Genomic DNA, 25,509 nt, shown 5'->3' on the forward strand with positions numbered 1-25,509 from the left:
CTCCCAAATGTGCTCCTCCCATTCGTCAGACCTGTCGGACTTTCATCTGTTCGGTCTCATGAAGAAATTCCTGGTCGGTCATTGCTCTATGACGTGCAAACTGAAATCAGCAGTCCACAGATGGTTATACAGTAAAACTTTGTTAACACGAATCTGAAGGGACCAAAAAATCAGGAGTTCATGTTAAAAAAGTTCGTGTTAAGTGAAAAATAAAGATTTTAATAAGTATACATGTACAGCACTAATGTGTATTACACTAATGTGTAATACACTACACTATCAATCACATTATTGTAGACTTATAACACTATAAAGTGATTGTAAAATCCAAGTACTCACAAACTATGTATGTTACTTTCTTGGAAAAAAATTCGGTCATGGTTCGCTGACGTTCATGGGAACGATAATATTTTGTAATTTCACAACCAATTGCAATGATAGCGTCCGTAAACCCAGCAGTGACGTCGGATGTTGAAGCGAAACGTTCTAAACAGTCCAAGGCTGTAAACATCTCCTGACGGGTAGGTGGAATGGTATCTGTATTCTCTTCCTCTTCACTTTCTTCTGATGGCTCTTCTTGTACCTCGTTCACAGCTTTTGGCACATCCGATTCCACAGAAGCACATACGGCAACATCGTCATCTACACTAAAGAATTCTTCGAAACTAATCCCGGGTTCGCAACGTCCTGCAGAACTGGCCATTCATCAGATGAAGTGGCATCTTCTAACTTGTGGACATCTTCAGTGTTGCTATGCCTCCAAGCTCTGTTAAAGCACTTCCCTATACGATGTGGCAATACTGAGTACCAAGCTGCTGCAATGGCTTTTATTGCGTCAAGCAGACTCCAATTTAGGGTTACACTATTGTTTTCAGCAGCACGAATTGCAGCTCTTACAAGTCGCTTATGATAAGCTCTCTTTATGAGAGAGGTTATCACTTGGTCCAAAGGCTGAAGGCGGCTTGAGGCATTGGGTGGAAAACACTGAACCTTTATGTTGGATAGGTTCAGATCACCAATGTTATGGGCAGTACATCTGTCCAATGTAAGAAGAACATGTCTATTTTCAGCAACCATTCGACTGTTGAAATGAAGAAGCCACTTATGAAATGATGTGCCATCGATCCAAGCTTTCTTGTGGTGAGAGTAGATGCAAGGTAAAGTGTACATATTAATGTTTTAAAACAACGTGGTTCCTCAGATTTACGGATAACCCAGGGACAAAACTTCTCACTGCTGTCAGCATTACAGCACAGTACAACAGTCACAGGTTGTTTGCTTCGTGCTCCACCATGACACTTATCAACTTTTATCCCCAGGGTGTGATTTGGAAAAAGATTGTAGAAAAATCCAGTTTCATGCATGTTAAACACATCACATGAGGCATACTATTACCTCACTTGGTTGAATTCATGCAACCAGCTGTTCACACTTTCTTTATCAACTTTACTTGCTTCACCACAAATTCGTACAGATGAAATTGAATGTCTCTTTTAGAACCGATACAACCAACCAGCAGAGCAACGGAAGTCTTCGATGCCCATATCTTTAGCAACATCATTTGCTTTTGACTTCTGACTGAATCACAGGGCCAGTTAAAGGTATGTTAGATGCACGCATATGATTGAACCATTCTAGCAGTACTGTCTCGATGTCTTCATACTTGGCGGTACAAAGTCGTTTAGGTTTGTTTCAAGAACCTGATGCCGCAGCATTAATAATTTTTTCTCGATTCTTAATAATCATAGATAAAGTAAATTTAGGTATTCCAAACTGCTCTGCAATTGCTGTTTTCTTGGTACCACGGTCCACTTCATCTAGAATCTTACGCTTAAACTGTACATTTAGAGTTGTCTGTTTCCTCTTTGCCATTTTTGCGTGCTATGGTACCGGTTGTAACTGTAGTTTTTATTCAGTATTCCAACTCAATACGGCTATGACTAACAGAACACCTGTCAAATCTGGCACTGAGTACATTCCTAAATGCTGCTGCACACATTACTGAATGTCTTACAATGTACAGCATACGCTGAGTGTTGAGGTGATAATCGCGGCTAGTGACCTACAATACGTTAAAAACTAGTCAACAATAAGTTTAATTAGCTTTGTAGCTACATTTCCTACATTCATTTTGGAAAAAAAAATTATGCTTTAGAATACTCTAAGGTCGGAAGTTTGTGTTACAGTGAAATTTGATTACGCTAGGAACTGAAACAGAGTTCGTAATTTGCCTTAACCGAAATTCGTGTTGACCGATAAAACAGACCATAAGAACTAATGTATTCCTGGCGGGATCAATATTTTTTTTGCGTTAACCGTGAGTTCTTCTTATGCAAGTTCATACTAACGAGGTTATACTGTGCTCCTATCAATCAGACTTCTATGAACAGGGCACACTGAAACTGGTACCATGATGGGAGAAACGTGTTGAGAAGATTGGTGACTACATAGAAAAGTAGGTAATAGATGTAAGTTCATTTGTGATTTTTTATGATTTAACCTTTCCCCCAAAATCTTTGCATAAATGTCAGTCTTACAGAAAATGTGCAACATGTTTTGAAGGAGGGCCACAGGCAAGTTCTATGGGTTTTAAGTCTGCCAAGTCTGCTGCTCCAGTCACACGATATGCCCATTCTGCAGCATCTCGGCAATGCTGCACGTTCAGTGAAAAAGAATCCTTTCCTGTTTCCTTCATAGCATCAACAATATACAGGTTGAACGGTAGAAGACAGAGACTGTATCCCTGTCTTTCCCACTGTTTTAACATGAGCACTTTTCACTTGTTTTTCATTATTATTGTTTCCTCTAGATTCTTGTACATATTCTATAGTACTCATTTTTCTCTACAACATACAGCTATTTTTCTAAGGATTGCAAATATTTTGCATCAAGTGTCAAACGAATTTCATGGGTTGACAAACTGAATGAGTCTTCCGTGATTTTTCTTAAGTCTTGCTTCCATTATCAAGTATAACATCAGAACTGCCTCTCTGTTGCTTTACCTTTTGTAAAGCAAAACTGAATAGCTTAATAATGGAAACTCCAGGTTGGAATAGCAATAATGTGGAGAAAGACAGAGTGCCACTTACTGTACAGATGACATGTTAAGTTGCAGACTGCCATAAGTAAAGTTTCTTTTAATTGTGCCTGCCTGCAACTTAATGTGTCATCCTTACAGTAAGTGGCAATCTATCTTTTCCTACACTGTTGAAATTGAATATCTAGCAGATCCTCAGTTTTATTTGCCATTACCATACATATAACACCATTCTGGTGTGCCCGGTTCACAAAACGCTGGTTCAGATGTGTGTGTATGTGTGTGTTTGGTGCTTTCTTTTTCTGTAGCTCATCCCGGGATTTCTTCAGAAAGTCTGCAAAGTTTCCATTCTCTTTTATGTGTGTCTCTTGATGACTCATCACATCTGCTATTCCTTTAGTGGTCTCCTTTACTCTCAAATAAATATTTACATTCTGATCAGCAACTTTACTGTAGTAGTCAATCTGATTGTATGATTGTTCTCCCATTTCTCGGTCCTTGTTCAAGTCGGAACATGTTTTTCTGAGAGTTCAATAGCATGTATCTACTGTCACAAATTCTGCAGGCTAACTCTAATAAATGGTATCCACTTTCTCATGATTTTGTAAATTCTGCTGGAATGTTACCTACCTGCTTTGCCTTGTTTGACAGCAAACTCTAGAAAGCTCTGTCACTCCAGCTCTAATGCTATGACATCTCTAACAGTTGGGTTGGACCCAGGGTATTTCTGCTGCATTTAAGATTTTCATGAGACATTTTTGCCCCAATGTTTCCAACAACTGTTAGGAAGGATTCACTGAATTTAGTGGCTGATGATTTGAATCTAACACAATTTGTTTTGCAACTTTTCGAAGTGAGTTGAACATCATTTGCTTCACCAAGTATATTGCTTTCACGCCAATACTGCTACAAATTGCCGAATTGGAAATTTGACAATATTAGAAAAAACTGATACCATAAAGATGACACATTGAGATGCAGACAGGCACAATGAAAATTCCTAATACTGTTGATGTACCAACCTGGAGTTTTCTTCTTACAATTTTGAATTTTTTGTGCATACTGTATGTTTTCCACTTTATTGCTGAAATGGTGTTTCTTACAGTCTTCCGTGTGGTATTAACATGATTCTGTGTGATGGATTCTTTATCTATTGAAAAAGTGGCTTGCATATCTGAAGTTCACTTTGAATTTGTTCTCTGAAGTGATCACTTTGATGAACCCCACACAATCAATAACTTCCACGAACTACTTATATCTACACCCACAGTGTCCGCAGAGTGTATATGTCAAAGCTACCTACAATTATGCAATGCTTCATCCCTTTTTTTATCACAAGAAGAAGAAGAAGAAGAAGAAGAAGAAGAAGAAGAAGAAGTTATAACACAGAATAAGACAGAATGCAATTGAAATTATAATACGCTATTGGAACAACACAACAGTACACTTACAACTGTAGGAGTTATGCTGATATGCAGGTGGTGCATGCGATGTCCTGGCTGGTGATAGTGATACAGATGATGGTGCACATGTTGGTGTGTGGCTTCCCTGTAATACATTACAGTAATTTAGTTAACAACTTTATAAATAAATAACATTCATCACATAAAAAAGGTTGCTAGGCTGCTCAGTGGTCAACTGCCAGACTAAGGATCCCAACGACCCAGTTTCAAACACCAGTCAGTCCTAAGTTACTTATGTGTTGTGATCCACTTGTTTCACCTCTGGCTATGCTTGATAATGTGAAAAATGACACATTACACCGTGGTTTGGATTCCATGTTAAACTGCAGGTCCCTATAACTGGCTGGGTATGTCAGTTCACTGGTTGGAGGAAGGTAACAGCATACCATCTCTAACAGAACTATGTCTAGTAAAGCACTGTAGTGTTCATATCAACCTTCAGGTTGATGGCAGATTTACTTCCTTTAACATTCATGATATGCAAAAAAAAAAAGGCTGTTTTACAGAGTCATTTAATTAAGCTGTTAACTTAAAATATTTACAGAACCTTTTAAAGTCCGACAGTTTGTTTTTTACCATGGTTAACCATAAAAAAAAAATCCTTACTTAATCTAGTCTCCTGTCACAGCCACATTAAGACAGATGTATTGATATGAACTTCATTTTTTAGAATGTAACTATTGTAGCTTGTACTGCTGCTAGTCCAGATCTCAAAGAGGTTAACTGTCCCATATTTTACTCTAAGAAGGCCTGATATGTATTTAAAGACTTCACAGTCTTGAGAACTTAGGATTTATTTGTCCTGAGCAACAAACTGATAACTGCCTTATACGGAAGTTTGTGTCGTTATACGGAACTGTCAGATCCAGCTGATGGGGTGCTACTTCTTGATAGAACTACAAGTGTCTAATTACAATTTTGGAACAGCTGAGCTTGATGTTTAATTTAAAAGTGATACTAGTCACTCTTGTCGACATGTGATATGACCAATGCAGTAACTGGAAGGCAAATAGTTTGGTTTTGGCTTATTCTGCACATACAAACACAATTACAGAAAGAAAGTCTGATAACAACTACGAAAATGATAACTTAATATAGTATAATATCTATTACATCTAGTCAAAAAAGCCCATATTAATGCATGCACCAAACTGCATAAGGCCATGCACTCCATCATTTTTACTGGGATGACAATTCAAAGGGCAAGCAAAGTAACACAACACATATATATAAATAAATATCAATAAGCAGATAACTTTGTACAATGTTCATAATATCTTAAGGGTTCAGCATTAAAGACTAATAACACATACCAACAACACATTGTCTCAATAATAAGAGTATACAATTTTGATGAAACAGTGATTTCAAGTATAATGCATTCTTGTTTACACTCTGGACTGTGGTCAGTATTTGTTACTGAAGAGGCATGCTGATGCTCAGTAATGACAAGATCTACCATTTACCAGCTAATTGTTAGCAGTTCACGCCACAAAAGACATTGTCAGTAACGTGTGGAAACAAACATAAAAGAGAGGAGATAGTTCAAACAAGTTACTTCATTTTGTATCACGCTGTATATGGAGATGTTCAAAATTGAGGCCATCAATGTAAAACCACTCGAATATTTAACAAAAGACATTTTTAATTTTTTTCACCAATGCTGCTATTTATTAATATTAAAAATGTCTTTTCTTCAATATCTAAGCGTAGTTGCATGACCTGACATATTGAAAACCTTTATACACTCAAATACTGTTACATCTCAGAAGACGAAACCAACAGCCATTTAGCCACTGTGGGTATTACTGTCAAAACCTGAACTCAACAAGTGACTGTTTTTGCAATAGTAAAGTGATATATTTGCTTAGACAGTGTTCATAAAGTGGTATCAGTGACAGTTTTAACATCTGTATTGAATATATAGCTGCTCATATAACAAACATCAAATTTTTTTTAATATTGCTATCTCCAACATGTGTAGTAGGGATTACACAAGCTTTGCACAGTCAATTATGCTGTGCAACAGTGGATAAAGAAATGCCATGTGAACAAATTAGCAAACTGATTGGTAAGCCAGTCATCACATCACATAACGGAGGGGTGCCAAAAAATTCAACACATCGATACAACAGCTGCAGAAATGAATAACTCAAAAATGGCAATAAGATGATTTGGTGGAGAAAAAATTCAACAATCAATGCAGTAAAACACGGAAATTACTATGAATTGAAATTACTATGCATTAATGCTATCTCAACAACGTGACAGTGTTCGCATTGGCAACTTGTATGCACCAAGTGATGTAGATTCTTTCATTTCATTCGTAGAAAGCAGGCTGCACTCTATGGCTCTTGGCAAACTAATTAGCTGGGAATGTCAGTTGTTATTGAAGCACATAATTAACATTACAGCATCAGGAAAAAAGCTCTGTGAAAATTGGAAGTGTGTCATGACTAACTGCAGAGACAATTGTCCAAAATTTTCTTCTCTAAGCACAGCAGATTTGAAGGCCTACATACAAAAGTTCTTACTACTAAACTGGGTATAAATAGACACATATAAATCTCCATAATAGAGGCATCGTTTGTAACAGTGCAAGGTGAGACTGTTCTACTTGTTCTCATGAAATATTCATTATTTACTATACATGGAAAAAATGAAACAGCGAAATTTTTGGTGACTTAAAAGGTGTTTATTTATAGATTGGTATAACTCATTTCAAAGCTCACATTCGCCTCTTTTCAACATTGTTTTCCTTTTTTCAAAAACTTAATATTTCAAAAATTATTTGTATTCAAAATTTTTTTGTTCTAGAATGTTATAGTCTTACAATTTAATTATTTCCAAAATTCTATACCACAGTTTTTCAGTCTTGATTTTTCTGTTTCCAAAAATGCATAATTTCACTAACATAATTTATTAGTTTGTTACGTAGTCCAATTATAAAATTTTACTGTACTTAAATTTTTTGGCAAGCTTTGGGAATCCTGGTACACATTAAAATCACCCTCAAAAAGTAGTAAGTATGGTTTTGACATTATATATTTACACACATCTCAGTTAAACAGACTTACTTCTTTAGCTACTGAATATTTGTGCCCTTTAATACTGATGTCGTTTAAATCAACAACTAAAACATACTAGTTCAGTATTACACCAATTTGCAGTTTTCTACATTATGTGTGCCTATAAACAGGTGTAATTTGTAATTTTTAGCTCAGTTCTCATTAAGCAGCCCAGGTCTGCTAGTGAAATTGTAAACATTGTGTAGTTTTTGGTTTATGCAATTGTCAGACAGTTTATAATTAACTACAATAATGTATATAAAATGTATATTTTGGATGTGTTCTAAGCCCTAGCTATGAACTTGTGCACAATAAGTCTCTCATCAATCATACAGCATGATTATTATATCAGAATTGTGTATGCAAGAGGTTGGTCTACCACAAGTGAACTTTGTGAATGTCTGTTGACCAGCATAGCTTCTTAATCGAGGTCAAATAATGAAGCTCCTAAATGTTACAAATCTGATCAACAAAAAGGGAACATTGTGTGTCAAATATGAAAGTATCAAAATCATTTGCTACAGTGTTGTTTATTTGTTTTCATAAGCCGATTAATAGTGGGACGACGATCCAAGAAGACAATTTGTGAGACTTCTGAGGTGCAGTTGCACCTCAGTAAGCTCACAACTTGCAAACATATGAGATATTGTAAGGTTATTGCAAGTTGGTGATTCAGTAAAATTATAAAGCTGGATGGGGAAAGGTAAGGTAGTCATTAGTAGTTCGTGATTTAACATTTCGATTCTAGTGGATCCTACAGTTTATTTATATTCATGGTTGGTTGGTTGTTTTGGGAGAAGAGAACTAACAGCAAGGTCATTGCTCTCATAGGATTAGGAAATCAGCCATGCCCTTTCACAGGAACCATCTCGGCATTTGCCTGGAGCGATTTAGGGAAATCACAGAAAACCTAAATCAGGATGGCTGGACGTGGAATTGAACCGTTGTCCTCCCGAATGCGAGTAAAGTGTGCTAACCACTGCGCCATCTCGCTCGGTTTATATTCATGGAGATCACTGCCCAGTGGAAGTCTACACACTATCTGTTTTAGAATCCTATGACCATTTACTGTTTAGACATGGTAGGACAAGATGTGTAGTTACTCATCCCCCAAATAGAAAGCGACAAAACACACAATTTCTGCCTCCCAACAAGCCAACATCACTTCAATGTAAACACCAGCTCAGCCATCTTTGGCTCACAGTAGCTTGCTCATGCCATTATGCCAATAACATAGATGACAGGAAAGGCAACATTCGCTGCTACACCATCAGAGTCACCCCCTCAATCTCCTTTACAGTACAGCCAGCCACAACAGCAGTAACGTACAACATATCAAGACTACAGAACTACATCAAAACTCTGTAATCCAACAACAAATATTTTTTCTAGAATTTTCTCCTCCTCTTGCCCCAGTGGGTCCTAACTCTTGTTCACTAAAATATTACAGTCTAAACCAGCAGTGTGATATTGCTAATAACCTGTTAACAATACCTTAAATATAATTATGAGTGCAATGAATTATTTATGAATTGTTGTAGGTCTATAATTAAGAACAGATTCAATTTGGATGTTGATCCAAAATATGTTTATGCCACTCAGAAGATTTGACATTTTGAAGAAAATTGGTGATTTTGGTGTACAAAGATTTGCTGGAGTTGATATCTGTTGCTTGTAGCAACAAAGGTCAACAGCATGGATCTCACTGTGGTGCAAATTCAGTTCAGGGTGTATACGTGGATGAGGAAAAAAAATTCCCCGATTTTCCCCGGCATTCCCGGTTAAAAGTACATTTCCTCCTGGGTGAAAATACACTCTTTCCGTGTTAAGTGAGAGTATACTTTTCCTCGGAACTGTAAAACTTATCAGTCTTTTGAATGGTTATGGCTTTATACACGGGGGTAGAATTTTCCGACACTTTAGGAAACGAAACTTAGGGAACCAAACACGTTTTGGTAAGATGTCTGACCTGCAGCAACATGTACACTGCACATTGTCATATTACGAAAGTAGAAATTCGAATTCCACCAAACACCGCATATTACTTTCGAAGCATTGAAATCGTGATTGTGATACGCTTTTGTAAGCCAGTCGTAGCTTACGTCACGTGATCTCGCCAGCCGATGACAGCGGATATTCAGAACATAGGACACGTGATGTAGTCGGCCAAATGCAATATCACTGTTAGATAATGCGGACACACAAGTAGGGAAAGTTAATGGTTTAAATTAATATACATAGTGTTGCTACAAGAAAAGAAAAGCTTTCCCATATAATGTTGCCCCTTTTTTGGGTGTGTTACACTTTAAGATACATCACAGAAATGTGCCAGTAAAATGTTTAAGAACGACATAAATGTTAGATCTTCTGCGCTCGAAATTATTCCACATCATCGTACTCAAAGAGCTGATTTTTAAATTAAAAGTCAAAAGCTCTGGGATTTATGAAATTCATCGTACATTCTCACACACAGTTCATCATGCATAAAAGGAAATTTACTATGAAAGTAACGCTTTTCAAACCACCATTCGCAATATTTTCAGCACTTGCCAGAGGACGCCTGATAACAAACGTCTTACATAATGTCATAAAAGAAACAAGACATTAGAGGATACTCTAAGGGCACGGGTATTTCGTGAACCATACTAAAATGCATAATTCGGCTTAAAGTGCACATTCGTATGTTCAGATTCAGATGTAAATAATCTTGGAGTACCAGTACTGTATTATCTGATGTTTTTAGACAGAAATAACTTCATTGTTCTGCAATGCGATTAATGCTTCACTGTCAGAAAGGGGAAATAAAATAAAATCTGAAACTAATAACATATTTTAGCCTTCCGTAATTATGTAATTCACTTCACAGCTCCCCGTCACAGAAATCAGTTTGGTTTTCATTTGACGTAAGAGCAATAAACGGAAAGGAAACAGCAAAATCACTAAACGTAAACACGGGTCATGTGAGACTACCCACTTCCGCATTACAACTTAAGATTGCTCTGAAGATCTGCACCGGATCTACGATATTTCCGAACTGGTGCAATACTAGATAGAGGCGCACCCCACCCACGAGCGTTTGAGGCAGGACACCAAAAACTTAAAAAATTGACTTTTCAAAAAATGTCCATTTTGTAGCGCACATCTTTCTGAAGAGTCTGATACATAAAATATGTGTGTTTGAGGAAATGTAAGACATATTGTTTTGTCTTAAATGTGCCAAAGTGCAGTCCCACGCCTCTTCACACAGTATTCTGTCACACGTCACTGTATTTCGTTCTGTGGACCTCAAATATGTAACATTTTGTAATGGGTGCCATCAAACTATATTCAGGACAGTGGAAATTAAAATTTCCTGTGGTGCCTCTCCTGCTCCCTATCGGTCGGTTTGACGACCTGCCCCTGTTTAAAAAAAACTGACAATAAATACTGGACGGGATTATTTGTAACCGGGAGAACAGTAACTCTTCAGAAAATTTGCACTCTTTATTGCCTGTTAGCTAATAACTTTATGTTTTGCGTGACATAAAATTAAAGATAGGATACATAAAAGCAGTAAAGACAATAGGCAAGCAAGACAGTACACATTTCTTCAATCCTTAATTCCTTGCATTGTTTTCCTCACTAACCTTAGTACAGCTTTACATGGCATGCAAGTTCGTCAAATGTTTTGCTACAAGAAAAAACCAAATGTTGTCTAATACTGAAAATGCTATTAATATGAATAGAATACAAGACTGGTGTGGTTTCTCGATCTGATTACGTGTATTTTGTCATGAAATAGGTCTGCCTAATATTGCAGCAATTGTAACACACACCGATAAAAAGACACTCTTTTGGCACAAATGGTCATTTTCATAACACAACAGAATATAATCATGAAGTACCAATATCAAATGCCTATTAGGCCTACTACAAGCAAAAAGTTTCATGTTAAGAAATAGTTTCACATTTCATTCATATGCTCTAGATTCTGAAGCAGTAGTACGAAATTTTTATATAAATTTGGAGTGGTTATATTCTTCCGTAATTTGTATGATATTTCTCATTCTAACAATCTTGTCATCACTAATTCTGTGACTATTCCTGTCAGGGTTAAAATTTATTCTCCGGTTAACTTGACTAGCCCTGCCACAACCACCGCTTTAGTTATCCCGCGTTTTTTCTCCGTTTAGGCATTATTACGTGTTCGTACAACGCGTTTTCCACGCTGCTCCCACAACAGAACTTTAGCAGCTGCTAGTCGGGGACTGAACAACTGGCCCTTACCAGTGTAGCATTCTGACAAAAATGCGGGATAAGGTACTACTCATACGTGACTCTACTGCACATGGCATGAGCTCACTCACAACTGCTCAAATGAATCTACTGTAAGCAGTTGTGACGTCATGCTCATTGGAGTCAATTTGCTGTTAGGAAGCATTGCATTGTCTTCCTAAAGCCGTTGACACATTTTGCTGTTGGCAGATGCTTGTGTGAGCACTGTGTTTTGTTGCTGTATATGGCACGTTTCCTTGGCAACTTTGTTTTATTTTCGTTTTTATTCTCTCTTTCAAGTTTTATTGCTGCAGTATTATTCTGCAGTAGCAAAATACAGTAATATCCTTTGTTAGAGTATTGGTTCTTACCAGTCAATGTTACAAAATTTTAACCAAAAACTAAAACAATGAAAAATTCCCGGAATTCTAAAAAATCCCGGGTTTTTCCTGGTTTTCTCCCAGATGAAAAAATTCCCGGGTTTTTCCCAGATCTCCCGGGTCGTACACACCCCGTCAGTTGGTAGCACTGTGAATTTCAATGATTCACATAAGAAAAAACAAGGAATCAAAAGTAACATACTGCAGTCACTTTCCACCTTAACACAGGTGCTAAATTCGGAAATTTAAAACATAGCAATTTAGATCGAAATGAAGCGAATGAGCAGTTTAGAGATGTGTACAAACACAATACATGTTCAAATCTCAGAGTGTTATAACAAAGCAAAGATTCAGATATGACTGCTATTTAAGGGTCTACACTTGCTAGTTGATAATAAAGTATGAGAAAGGATTTAATCTCAGTTCAAGCTTCCAGAGTTGGCGATCATGTGCGCATGAGGTGTGCTTGCTTGTATGAATGAATGGGACATGCTTCTCTTTCCTTTCTTAATGAAGGCTGTGACAGAAAGCTTATGAGTAAGTGTCTTTAACTGTGCTTCTTTGCAACTCAACATGTCATCTTCACAGTAAGTAGCAATTTATCTTTTCCTCACATTGCTGACATTCCAATCTAGAGTTTCTATTGTTTAATATGTACATTTCAGTATACAAAAGTGCATTCAATATATGACAAAGTTTTATTATTTTAAAAATCAGAGTAGAGAAATAAAAAAGGATATTAAGAAGTAGTGATCTTTGTCAGAAAGCTAAAGAAAATAATATACAAATAAACTACTCATTGTATTCAGTAATTCCTGAAGCAATACATGACATTACAGCCGCAGATTTTTCTGGTCCTTTGCCAAAGTGCAAGGGTGATGTTCCTTATTTTTATTTTATTTTTTGTTCTGAGTAGGCTATTGGTCTAAATCTTTTAAGCTTTAGTCTCCTTTAATACAAAATTATTTATATTTGATTAATTTATCAAGTACAACAACTGTAATCCACTGTCTAACAGATTACTTCATGGATGTAGGCAAACCAAATCGCTTACTTGCCAATAATGGAAGGGAATTTATAAGTACTTTCAAAGAATTATGCCATGTGAAGGTGTTAAAACATATACTTATTTCAAAATATCACCCACAATCCAATTCCTCTGCAAGAATTATGAAAGAGATAGGAAGATCTAAGTCTACATATATACTCCGCTAGCCACCAAGCGGTGTGTGGCAGAGGGCACAATTCGCATCAATGTCATATCCCCCCCCCCCTCCCCCCCTCTGTTCCACTCGTGGATCGCATGAGGGAAAAACGACTGTCTGAACACCTCAGAACGACCTCTTATTTCCCTTATCTTTGAATGGTGATCATTGCACGATTTGAAAGTTGGTGGTGATAATATATATTCTACATCCTCTGTGAAGATCGGATTTTGAAATTTAATGAGCAGCCCCTTCTGTTTAGTGCACTGTCTATCTGCAAGTGTGTCCCACTTCAAACTTTCTATGAGATTTGTAACACTCTTCTGATGGCTAAATGTACCAGTCACAAATCTTGCCGCTCTTCTTTGGACCTTCTCAATCTCTTGAATCAGACCCAACTGGTAAAGGTCCCACACAGACGAGCAATACTCCAAGACTGGACGAACTAACGTGTTGTAAGCTATTTCCTTTGTTGAAGGACTGCATCGCTTCAGGATTCTACCAATAAACTGCAATCTAGAGCTCACCTTACCCGTTACTTGTGTGATCTGATCATTCCATTTGAGATCATTTCGAATAGTCACACCCAGATACTTGACGGACGTTACAGCTTCCAAAGACTGGGCATTTATTTTGTACTTGTACATTAATGGGGATTTTCGCCTTGTTATACGCAGTAGGTTACACTTACTAATATTGAGAGATAACTGCCAGTCATTACACCACGCATTTATTTTCTGCAAATTCTCATTGATTTGTTCACAACTTTCGTGTGATACTACTTTCCTGTAGACTACAGCATCATCGGCAAACAGTTCAAGGCCGTTGTCAATACCATCAACCAGATTGTTTATGTAAATCGTAAAAAGCAGAGGACCTATTGCATTGCCCTGGGGCACACCTGAAGTTATGCTTGTTTCTGATGAAGTCGCCCCATTCAGGACAACATACTGCTTCCTGTCTGTCGAAAAACTTTCTATCCAACCGCATATGTCATCGGATAGACCGTAAGCGCACACTTTTTGTAGCAAACGACAGTGCGGAACTGAGTTGAACGCCTTTCGAAAGTCGAGAAATATGGCATCAACCTGGGAGCTGTATCTAGAGCCTGTTGTATATCATGTACAAAGAGGGCCAGCTGTGTCTCGCATGACTGCTGTTTCCTAAAACCGTGCTGGTTTCTGCAGATGAGCTTCTCAGAGTCTAGAAAGGTCATTATGTCTGAACACAAAATATGTTCCATGATTCTACAACAAATCGATGTCAGTGAAATTGGCCGGTAATTATGCGCATCCGATTTTCTACCCTTTTTGTAGATTGCTATGACCTGGGCCTTCTTCCAGTCCCGTGGAACTTTCTGCTGTTCCAATGATCTATGATAGATGATGGATAGGAATGGTGCTATATTTGTAGCAATAGCACAGTCAACATAAAATATTATGGGGATACCGTCTGGGCCAGATGCCTTCCTGGTGTCTAAGGATCTTAACTGTTTTACAATCCCAGATACACTAATCGCTATGTCAGCCATCCTTTTGTTTGTTCAATAATTGAAAGGGGGAATGGTGCTGCAGTCCTCTACTGTAACTGAGTTTTTGAAGGCTAGGTTTCAAATTTTGGTCTTCTGTTTATCATCATCAGTTACATTACCCGTACTGTCAGCAAGAGAAGGTATTGAATTATTTGTAGCGTTCATAGATTTTACATGCGACCAAAATTTTTTGGAGTTATTTTTAGAATCTGCAGACAAAATATTGCTTTCAAATTCATTAAAAGAATCTCTCATTGTCCTTCTGACAGCTGCTTTCATTTCGCATAATTTCTGTAGGTCAGTGGGGCAGCGACTATGTTCAAAACGACTGTGCAAAATTCTCTGCTTTCTCAGCAACTTCCTAACATGTTTGTTGTACCAAGGCAGATCCTTTCCCTTCCCTATACTTTTGCTAGGAACATACTTCTCTAGCACATGGTGGACAATACCTTTAAATTCCGACCAAAGATGCTCAATATCTTTGTGTACCGTGGTGAATGCTTGGAGCTGACTATGAAGATATTCATTAATGACACTTTTATTTGCTTTCCCAAACAAGGAAACTCTAGGCTGTTTCTTTGGGTTTTTTGCAACTTCCACTGACATAGAAGCCACAACGACATTATAGTCGTTAATACCTTCTTCTACATTAACTTCCTCAAAAAGAACAGGTCTGTTTGTCACCAAGATATCTAATATGTTCCCACCTCAAGTTGGTTTTCTAACCAATTGTTCAAGGTTGTATGTTGAGAGCGCTCCTAGAATAACTTCACATGAATCTTTGCTTCTGCCCCCTGTGATAAACGTGTAATTTTCCCAGTCAATGGATGCTAGATTAAAATCTCCATCTATAACTAATGGATAATTTGGATATTTACTTCCTATGTACTCAAGACTTTTCCTCAAACATTCTGCGACGTTTGTTGAGGATGCTGGTGGTCTATAAAAACATCCTAATACAATGGTCAATCCTTGTCTGATTGACAGCTTTATCTGGATGAGAATGATCCTGCAGTTTCACAATATGCTTAATGAATTTACTTCATTTATCAATTGAACTTTCCCCAACACAAGTGTTGAATACAAAATTCACAGGAGAATTACTGATAAATTTTTTCTTGGCCTGAAATAAAAGAAATAACACCTATTGATTTACAAGAAAAGATAGAGAGGAATTTAAAACAACAGGAGCAATGCTAAGTGCAAGAATATAATAAAGTGTCCTGGACTGTAAACTTCATGATGTGGTTGTAGTGAAAGTCTTTCATCCCAATTCACAATTAATGAAAGAAACAAGCAGGTCTTCCCATTGCTGATAACGGTCCATAGAAAATTATTATGAGGACTGCACATCTGGATGATGCTTTCCTAACAGATCTGTCGAATTGAAAACAAAAAGGTCTATGTATTATAAACATGATCAAAAGATGTGTGTCTAAGAAACACTCCTCAGATAAATTCATAATCTGTGTCAATTTAGCAGATTAAGGCCCACCAAGTATCATACTGTCTGCTATATTTCTTCAGCTTCAGATTTCCGTATAGCAGTCTCTTGTTTCTTTCCCAGTCTTCTATAGGATTGTGAGTGGTCTTTAACTATCCTAAACTTCACAACTGACATAGTTTTGTATGAGTATGTGGAAAACAATAAAAACTAACAAACTTTAGCCAGCAAATAGACTGCAGAACATAGATGAGGGTGACACCTCCACATCCCCTTCCCCCAAGTGGTGCTGTATGTTAGTTCCATTACTTTTGACAGGGAGAATCGAAGGGGATGTAGCCTTACCTATGACACATAAATGTGATGGGCTAACATCCAGGTACGATTGTTAAACAATTGTTGAACTACATAATAGGAGGACACTCAGAGCTACAGTAATGAGTGGTTATGTAGAGTGCAGTAAAATAAATACAATGCAGAAGTCAGATCAAAAACCAGGAATAAATACGAGCTACGGTAGGAGAAATATTGAATTTAATTGACGAAAGGAGAAAATATAAAAATGCAGTAAATGAAGCAGGCAAAAAGGAATACAAACGTCTCAAAAATGAGATCGACAGGAAGTGTAAAATGGCTAAGCAGGGATGGCAAGAGGACAAATGTAAGGATATAGAGGCTTATCTCACTAGGGGTAAGATAGATACTGCCTACAGGAAAATTAAAGAGATCTTTGGAGAAAGGAGAACCACTTGCATGAATATCAAGAGCATTGATGGAAACCCATTCTAAGCAAAGAAGGGAAACCAGAAAGGTGGAAGGAGTATATAGAGGATCTATACAAGGGCGATGTACATGAGGGCAATATTATAGAAATGGAAGAGCATGTAGATGAAGATGAAATGGGAGATATGATACTGCATGAAGAGTTTGATAGAGCACTGAAAGACCTAAGTCGAAACAAGGCCCTGGGAGTAGACAACATTCCATCAGAACTACTGACAGCCTCGGGAGAGCCAGTCCTGACAAAACTCTACCATCTGGTGAGCAAAATGTATGAGACAGGCAAAATACCCTCAGGCTCCAAGAAGAATATAATAATTCCAATCCCAAAGAAAACAGGCGTTGACAGATGTGAAAATTACCGAACTATCAGTTTAATAAGTCATGGCTGCAAAATACTAACGCGAATTCTTTACAGACGAATGGAAAAATTGGTAGAGGCCGACCTTGGAGAAGATCAGTTTGGATTCCGTAGAAATATGAGAACACATGAGGCAATACTGACCCTACAACTTATTTTAGAAGCTAATTAAGAAAATGCAAACCTACGTTTCTAACATTTGTATACTTAGAGAAAGCTTTTGACAATGTTGACTGGAATACACTCTTTCAAATTCTGAAGATGCCAGGGGTAAAATACAGGGAGCGAAAGGCTATTTACAATTTGTACAGAAACCAGATGGCAGTTATAAGAGTCGAGGGGTATGAAAGGGAAGCAGTGGTTGGGAAGGGAGCGAGACAGGGTTGTAGCCTCTCCCCGATGTTGTTCAATCTGTGTATTGAGCATGCAGTAAAGGAAACAAAAGAAAAATTCGGAGTAGGTATTAAAATCCATGGAGAAGAAATAAAAACTTTGAGGTTCGCCAATGACATTGTAATTCTGTCAGAGACAGCAAAGGACTTGGAAGAGCAATTGAATGGAATGGACAGTGTCTTGAAAGGAGGATATAAGATGAACATCAACAAAAGCAAAACGAGGAGAATGGAATGTAGTGGAATTAAGTTGGGTGATGGTGAGGGAATTAGATTAGGAAATGAGACACTTAAAGTAGTACAGGAGTTTTGCTATTTGGGGAGAAAAATAACTGATGATGGTCGAAGTAGAGAGGATATAAAATGTAGACTGGCAACGGCAAGGAAAACATTTCTAAAGAAGAGAAATTTGTTAACATCGAGTATAGATTTAAGTGTCAGGAAGTCATTTCTGAAAGTATTTGTATGGAGTGTAGCCATGTATGGAAGTGATACATGGACGATAAATAGTTTGGACAAGAAGAGAATAGAAGCTTTCGAAATGTGGTGCTACAGAAGAATGCTGAAGATTAGATGGGTAGATCACATAACTAATGAGGAGGTACTGAATAGGATTGGGGAGAAGAGGAGTTTGTGGCACAACTTGACTAGAAGAAGGGATCGGTTGGTAGGACATGTTCTGAGGCATCCAGGGATCTCCAATTTAGTATTGGAGGGCAGCGTGGAGGGTAAAAATCGTAGAGGGAGACCAAGAGATGAATACACTAAGCAGATTCTGAGGGATGTAGGCTGCAGTACGAACTGGGAGATGAAGAAGCTTGCACAGAATAGAGTAGCGTGGAAAGCTGCATCAAAACAGTCTCAAGACTGAAGACCACAACAACAACAACACGGTAGGAGTAGTTATCTCAATATACAGGCTGAATCACCTAAAATTTACGCCACAAATATTGTGGAAATGGAAAATACTATTGATGTGCAGTTTTCAGAGTAGGCTGGTAGTCAGGGCTCGTATTGTTAGCCAATAAACAGATTGTAATAATACTTAGAAAATGTATTTTTTGTGTAAACATACACTTTTTTTAAATGGAACAATGACTACTGACATTAAAAAGCTTAAAGTATGGTAAATTAAAATGTCACTGGTTTTGTTGCATGATTCTAGTGCGAGTTGTTTATGAAATATTGTATTTTGAAAAGTTCTCACACTGACACTTGTTTGTGCTGCTAAGTATGATGTTATGTTTGCTTACAGTATTCTTGTGTGTTCCTCGAGTGCAGTGAAAATGCGACAATCCAAGCAGTAGGTCCTGAGCAAGCGATGAGATTTACCAGTGCAGAGAAAGCCAATATGCTCAATGTGTATGGAGAGTGTAGAAAGACTGCAGTACATTCATGTACAGTGTACATGGCAAGGTATCCCAACACATGTCAACCATGTCAGCAATTATTTACCAATCCCTTCAACCAGTTATGTGAAATTCGTATTGTATCACCTAGACAATATAACAAAAGGAAACAAGTGATGGCAGAAAATGGGGGAAATTAATGTTCTTGCTGCTGTTGTAGTTGATCCACACGTTAGCTCATGTGCAATCACACAAGGAAGTGGCACAAGTCAGGCATGTATCTTATGCATTATTATCACACCTCTCTCCACCAAGAGCTGCACTGAATGATTATAAGAATCATGTTAACTTCTGTACATAGGCATTAATACAGAAATTCCAGATGTATCAGGTATCTTGTTTAGTGATGAAGCCACATTTATCAATTATGGCCAGGTAAACCACCAAAACATGTGTTATTGATCTGCTGACAATCCCCGTTGGCTTAGTCATGTAGAACATCTGCATCTATGGAGTGTAAATGTGTGGTGTGGGATAGTGAACTATCAGCTCACAGGCCTGTTTTTCATTGACAGAATACAAGTATCACAGCCTCCTAACAGACCATCTTCCATGGATGCTATAAAACATTCCTCTGCAGACAAGTCAGAACCTGTGGTACCTATATGATGACTGTCCAACCCATAGTGCACGTAGTACTGCAATATGTCTTCATGAATTGTTTCCATATCACTGGATCGGACACAGAGGACCTGTACCATGGCTGGCCTGTTCCCTCAATTTGATACCTGTGGGATTTTTCCTGTGGAGAAAGCTGAAAGATGCTGTCTACAAGGAAGTACCAACTTTAATTGATGACATGCACAGACGTATTACTGTAGCCTGCTCGGACATCTCCTCTGAAATGCTTGTACATGTGCAGCAGTCCTTCCTTACCAGCCTAGAAGTGTGCATTGCCACAGAAAGTGGTCATTTCGAACACAACCTGCCATGGTCAACTGTCTCATTACTGCTCAGAATCCACATTTCTAGTGTATGCACTTGTGTTGTTCTTCAGTGTGTGGTACCACATGTACTGTTCAAGTGTTGGGTGTGGAAATTTTTCAAAATACGATCTCGTAAACGACTCTCACTAGAACCTGCAATGAACAGAACTGATATTTTTAATTCACCCCACTTTAGATTGTTAATGTCAACAGGCATTGTTCCATTACAAAAAAAGTGTATGTTTGCACAAGAAAAACGTTTTCTAAGTATTATTAGAATCTGTTGATTTGCTAACAATACAAGCCCCTGACAACCAATCCACTACATGAAAACCACACATCAACAGTACTTTCCATTTCCACAATATTTGTGATGCAAGTTTTGGAGATTCACCCTGTATATTAACAGAATGGGGAGGCAGATTTTAAAATAATATTAAAAGGAACTTCCTGGTAGATTAAAACTGTGTGCCGGACCGAGACTCGAACTCGGGACATTTGCCTTTCTCGGGTAAGTGCTCTACCAACTGAGCTACCCAAGCACGACTCATGCCCTGTCCTCACAGCTTTACTTCTGCCAGTACCTCATCTCCTACCTTCCAAACTTAACAGCACACACTCCACTGCAGAGCAAAAATCTCATGCTAGATATTAAAAGGATATTGTAGCCTACTCTGGATGTGTGTATGATGTATTGGAAAGGGTAGATGAACTTAGAGGGGAAAGGATGAGCCATGCTTGAGAGAAAAAGGCAGATACATGAATATGGACAGTATCACTGTGGGAAAGTAAAAGACTGTGTAGAGATAATCTTACTGCTGAAAGAAGTGAAACTTAACAGCTACTATATAAGTTGGTACTGTTAGTACCAAGGTTCCTAGAAAGTAATAAGGTAGGTGAATTTACCTGAGTTCATTAATCTGTTCCATGTGCCAATTTAAAGAGGGATAATAAAAAGGCAAGTGTCCTGTGTTTTGCATACTACTCTTTTGGTTTGGTACAACAGATAACTGTTTATATGAGGGTTGACTGAAAAGTAATGACTCCACTTTCGTAACCCTTCAACAGTTGGCAGCAATGGTAAGCTCCAATTGGCGGGAAGCCTTAGCATTGAACAGTTGTGTCGTTACAGTGTAAAGTAAGGAACCCTGTGCAGACGGTAAGTCAATGCGATTTAAGCAAAGTGCAATCACTGAATTATAGACAGCAGAAGGTGTCATCCCAAAGGAGATTCATCAGAGAATGAAAGCAGTTTATGGTGATTGTGTTGATGTTGGTACTGTGTGCCTTATTCTCTCGTAAGGCGAGTTCCTGGCAAATTTCAAGTATGTGTGCTTTCATTTCAGGAGTCGGCATCCGGGGTACCCATCGTACACAGATCTTCCGACAGCCAAGCAAAGTAATAATGTGACCCACATGTTCTTGTGAAATGCCGATTGTGCTTGCAGTTTCTCTCTGAGTGATACGACGATCGTCCTGAACCAATCTGTCAACATTATGCTTGTGGAACTCGGTGGTTTCAGTCACATGACGTCCAACTCATTGCTTGTCATGCAGGTCAGATGTTTCCACCTCACCTCAACACTTTTAAACTCACTTGCCCAATGACGCACAGTACTCACATCAACACAATCTCCATAAACTGATTTCGTTCTCTGATGAATCTCCTTTGGGGTGACACCTTGTCCTGCCAAGAATTCAATGACTGCACATTGCTTAAATCGCATTGACCGACCATATGCGCAGGGTTCCATACTTTACACTGTAACAACACATCTGTTCAATGCTAAGGCTTCCTGCCAGCTGGAGCTGTAGAGAAGAGGCTATGGAACAAGCCACTACCTGCCGCACACCAATGCTGCCAACTGGTGAAGAGTTACGAAGGTGGAGGCATTACTTTTCAGTCAACCCTCGTAGAATGTCCGACAACAAGGGCTTGTTGATCATTCAACAAATGACTCCTCTGGTTCAGTGACAGTTTTGTAAATGCAAAGAACTAGTTTCATAACAGGAAAGGTAGCGTTCTCTGTAACAACTACACATGGCAATATCCCAGTATAGTTTTGTAAGTTTTGCAGAGTCTCATATAATTTTCCTAGAAGAATCTATATCTTTTCTTTAAATTTTTATTGGAGAGGGTTGGATTTATAAGAATTTGCTACAGCAGGTTTGTGTAATTTAGCCCACAGAGGGTTTAACTTGAATGTGGAGCTTACAGAGGAAAAGGTGATAACTGCTGTGTTTCTACCTTCTCCATTTGGCATCAATACTAAAGGTAAAGAACCACTTTTCAGGTGTGGTGAGGAGAAGTCATTGAAGTTCATTCTCCAGAAACAGCTAAGATCTTCACTATCTGAGCCTTCAGTGAAGAACCTACCAGGGCGGGATCCTTGGGATGATGGAGGTGGGATGGATACCAATCACTGAGGTCTAATGTCCTTAGTCTTTCATCTCGTTTCTGTCTTCTGCTCCTGAGTATCTTGGCTATCCTCCCTGTTTACCATATTCAGTAGTCTCCAATTATTAAAATCTGTATTCAAAGGCTTGTCCAAGGTTTATGACATGACCAGTAATTTAAAAAAAAAGCCCAAGTTCTACAAGAAATACAGGGTGAGTCAGGAGGAACGGTACCTGCTTGTATTAGTGATTCTGAACAAAAAAACTTCATATGGTCGTATGTTTGGGAAACTACCTCAACAGACTACAAGTGTCCCATATAAAACTGTTCGTCTCAACCTGCTAACTCAAATTGGCCAACAAAAACTACGTAAGCTACAGCACACGCATGTCGAGCGAGTTTTTCAACATTCTCATGCTCTCTTCACACAAATCATTAGTTCTAGAGAAAAAAATGAGTAGGACCTTTTTTGTAGGAAATTTAATAAAGTATAATTTTGTACTGTGACATGTTTTCGCTGGAGGGTGCGGCTTTAGAGTTATTCAAGAAAAATTTACAAAAGTGATATTAAATGTGTTCTGTCTTGGAAACCATTCGGAATAGGGCATACACCAATATGAAGTTGTTTGTTCAGAATCACTAATACTATCACCCCTCAAAGCATGTACCTTTCCTCTTGACTCACCCTCTATATTTGATTAGATGAAATATGTACAATCGGACTAAATGGCTTCTGGTCCATAGGTCCTAGTAATGAATAATTCAAGAGGCAAAGCAAAGAAATATCATAAAAATGCTTTAATGATCTATACTGGTAATAAATTTTGGTTATCTGAAGTTCCCTATTCTTAGTAAAAGAATGATTGTCAGCTATAAATGTTAAATAACTTAATCCAAGTGAAGTTAAGATAAACATATGCCTATGGTTGATGGTTTATCAATCAATGTCAGGCATTTCACATGTAATAAACATAATAAGTATATTTATTAAAAATGAAATGCTATTATAGCTGTGACTATACATCAGATAGACACAAGATTTTGAGACTTCTAGTTAAGAAGTTTAAAATCAGTTTTGAGTTTTGAAAGTTTATTGTTTGTTGGCAATTCATAGTTGTGATGACATCACTCGCCTAAGGGGAGGGGGATCTGTAGTGTAACATATAACTTTGGTGAAGTGACATGTTACATAAGCATTCACCCAACACAAAAAGTTCATTTTCATAATGAATTAGTATAACCTACTGTTTGAATGTATGTTTTATTTGTCTGCACAAATTATGGAAAGGATAGACATAGAATATCTGCAAGTTGGAAAACAATATACATTGTTAGGCACTCTTGTTGCCTCCTGGTTGGGCAGTTTATTCCCTATTGTCAGGTCCTGACTTGGAGATATGGTGCGAGAATACAGGAAGAGCAAACGTGACAATGCCTATGACATCAAGGGGACAAGAGAAGATTTGTTATATAGTCACTCAACTGGAATCTGTTAACTACGACAGACCATTTTTGGACATAATCCTTATCAATGTATTTGTGATATCCTGAAAAATAAAGCAGTTTTGTAATGCATGTTACTGTAAACAAGAGTACAATATACTACATCTTGTTTATGAGAAGCAACATATTTATTTAGCAATCTGGATGTTCATTTGTACTCTTAACTTCTAAAAGTAACTGCAGCACTTTGAGAGACAAAGTTCAATTAGAAGATATTGACAGGTGTGCAAAATAATAAAGTGAGCAAGATTGGATAACAGCGGCTTGTAGCTGCCAATCAGACTGTATATCGCCATCTGATATCACAGTCAAGAAGCAGTGGAACATCACAAAGCTCGAACCTTAGATTGACTACTACACGTAAAACAACTAACTGTAATGTCTCTTAAGTCAAACTGGAGTTGCCAAAAGACACGAGCACCTTGTCATCACTCATAAATGAAGTGGGAAAAGTATTAATATTCGAAGTTGGAAAAAACTGGAAAACCCATAAATCACCACCCTGTCACCAATGAAGGATGTGTTGCAGTTCTAATGGAATGAAGATATTTGTTAAGAAAATACAAAATGTTCTTTAATGGATTAATTTCCTTACGCTTAAAAATGCTAAGCCAAAGCAAAAAAACTATTTACAAACAAAAATAAAAATTGGTAAAACTTCTGCACTGTGGTTAGTATAGAAACACTGTTAACCTGAAATTGGGAGGTAATAAGGGACATAAAAAATGACGCACAATCTATTGGTTATGACCTGTAGATTAAAACAGAAAAAACTGCAAAAAGGTGGGAATTTAAGGAGATGGGACCTGGATAAACTGAAAGAACCAGAGGTTGTACAGAGTTTCAGGGAGAGCATAAGGGAACAATTGACAGGAATGGGGGAAAGAAATACAGTAGAAGAAGAATGGGTAGCTTTGAGGGATGAAGTAGTGAAGGCAGCAGAGGATCAAGCAGGTAAAAAGACGAGGGCTAGTAGAAATCCTTGGGTAACAGAAGAAATATTGAATTTAATTGATGAAAGGAGAAAATATAAAAATGCAGTAAATGAAGCAGGCAAAAAGGAATAAAAACTTCTCAAAAATGAGATCAACAGGAAGTGCAAAATGGCTAAGCAGGGATGGCTAGAGGACAAATGTAAGGATGTAGAGGCTTATCTCACTAGGGGTAAGATAGATACTGCCTACAGGAAAATTAAAGAGACCTTTGGAGATAAGAGAACCACTTGTATGAACATCAAGAGCTCAGATGGAAACCCAGTTCTAAGCAAAGAAGGGAAAGCAGAAAGGTGGAAGGAGTATATACAGGATCTATACAAGGGCGATGTACTTGAGGACAATATTATGGAAATGGAAGAGGAT

At 37.9% G+C, this 25,509-nt stretch overlaps 1 protein-coding gene across 3 annotated transcripts in view; it reads right to left on the bottom strand.

Moving 5' to 3' along the window:
* LOC126482304 (ataxin-2 homolog) overlaps positions 1-25,509 on the bottom strand; it is a 300,551-nt gene that overhangs the window by 57,204 nt on the left and 217,838 nt on the right. For all 3 annotated transcript variants that reach the window (XM_050106335.1, XM_050106333.1, XM_050106334.1), the window contains one exon: positions 4,489-4,585. In XM_050106335.1, coding sequence (XP_049962292.1) covers positions 4,489-4,585 — 97 coding nt within the window. The remainder of the gene's footprint in view (positions 1-4,488; positions 4,586-25,509) is intronic.

Source organism: Schistocerca serialis, chromosome 5 (assembly GCF_023864345.2).
Source record: "Schistocerca serialis cubense isolate TAMUIC-IGC-003099 chromosome 5, iqSchSeri2.2, whole genome shotgun sequence".
Classification (NCBI taxonomy): Eukaryota; Metazoa; Arthropoda; class Insecta; order Orthoptera; family Acrididae; genus Schistocerca; species Schistocerca serialis.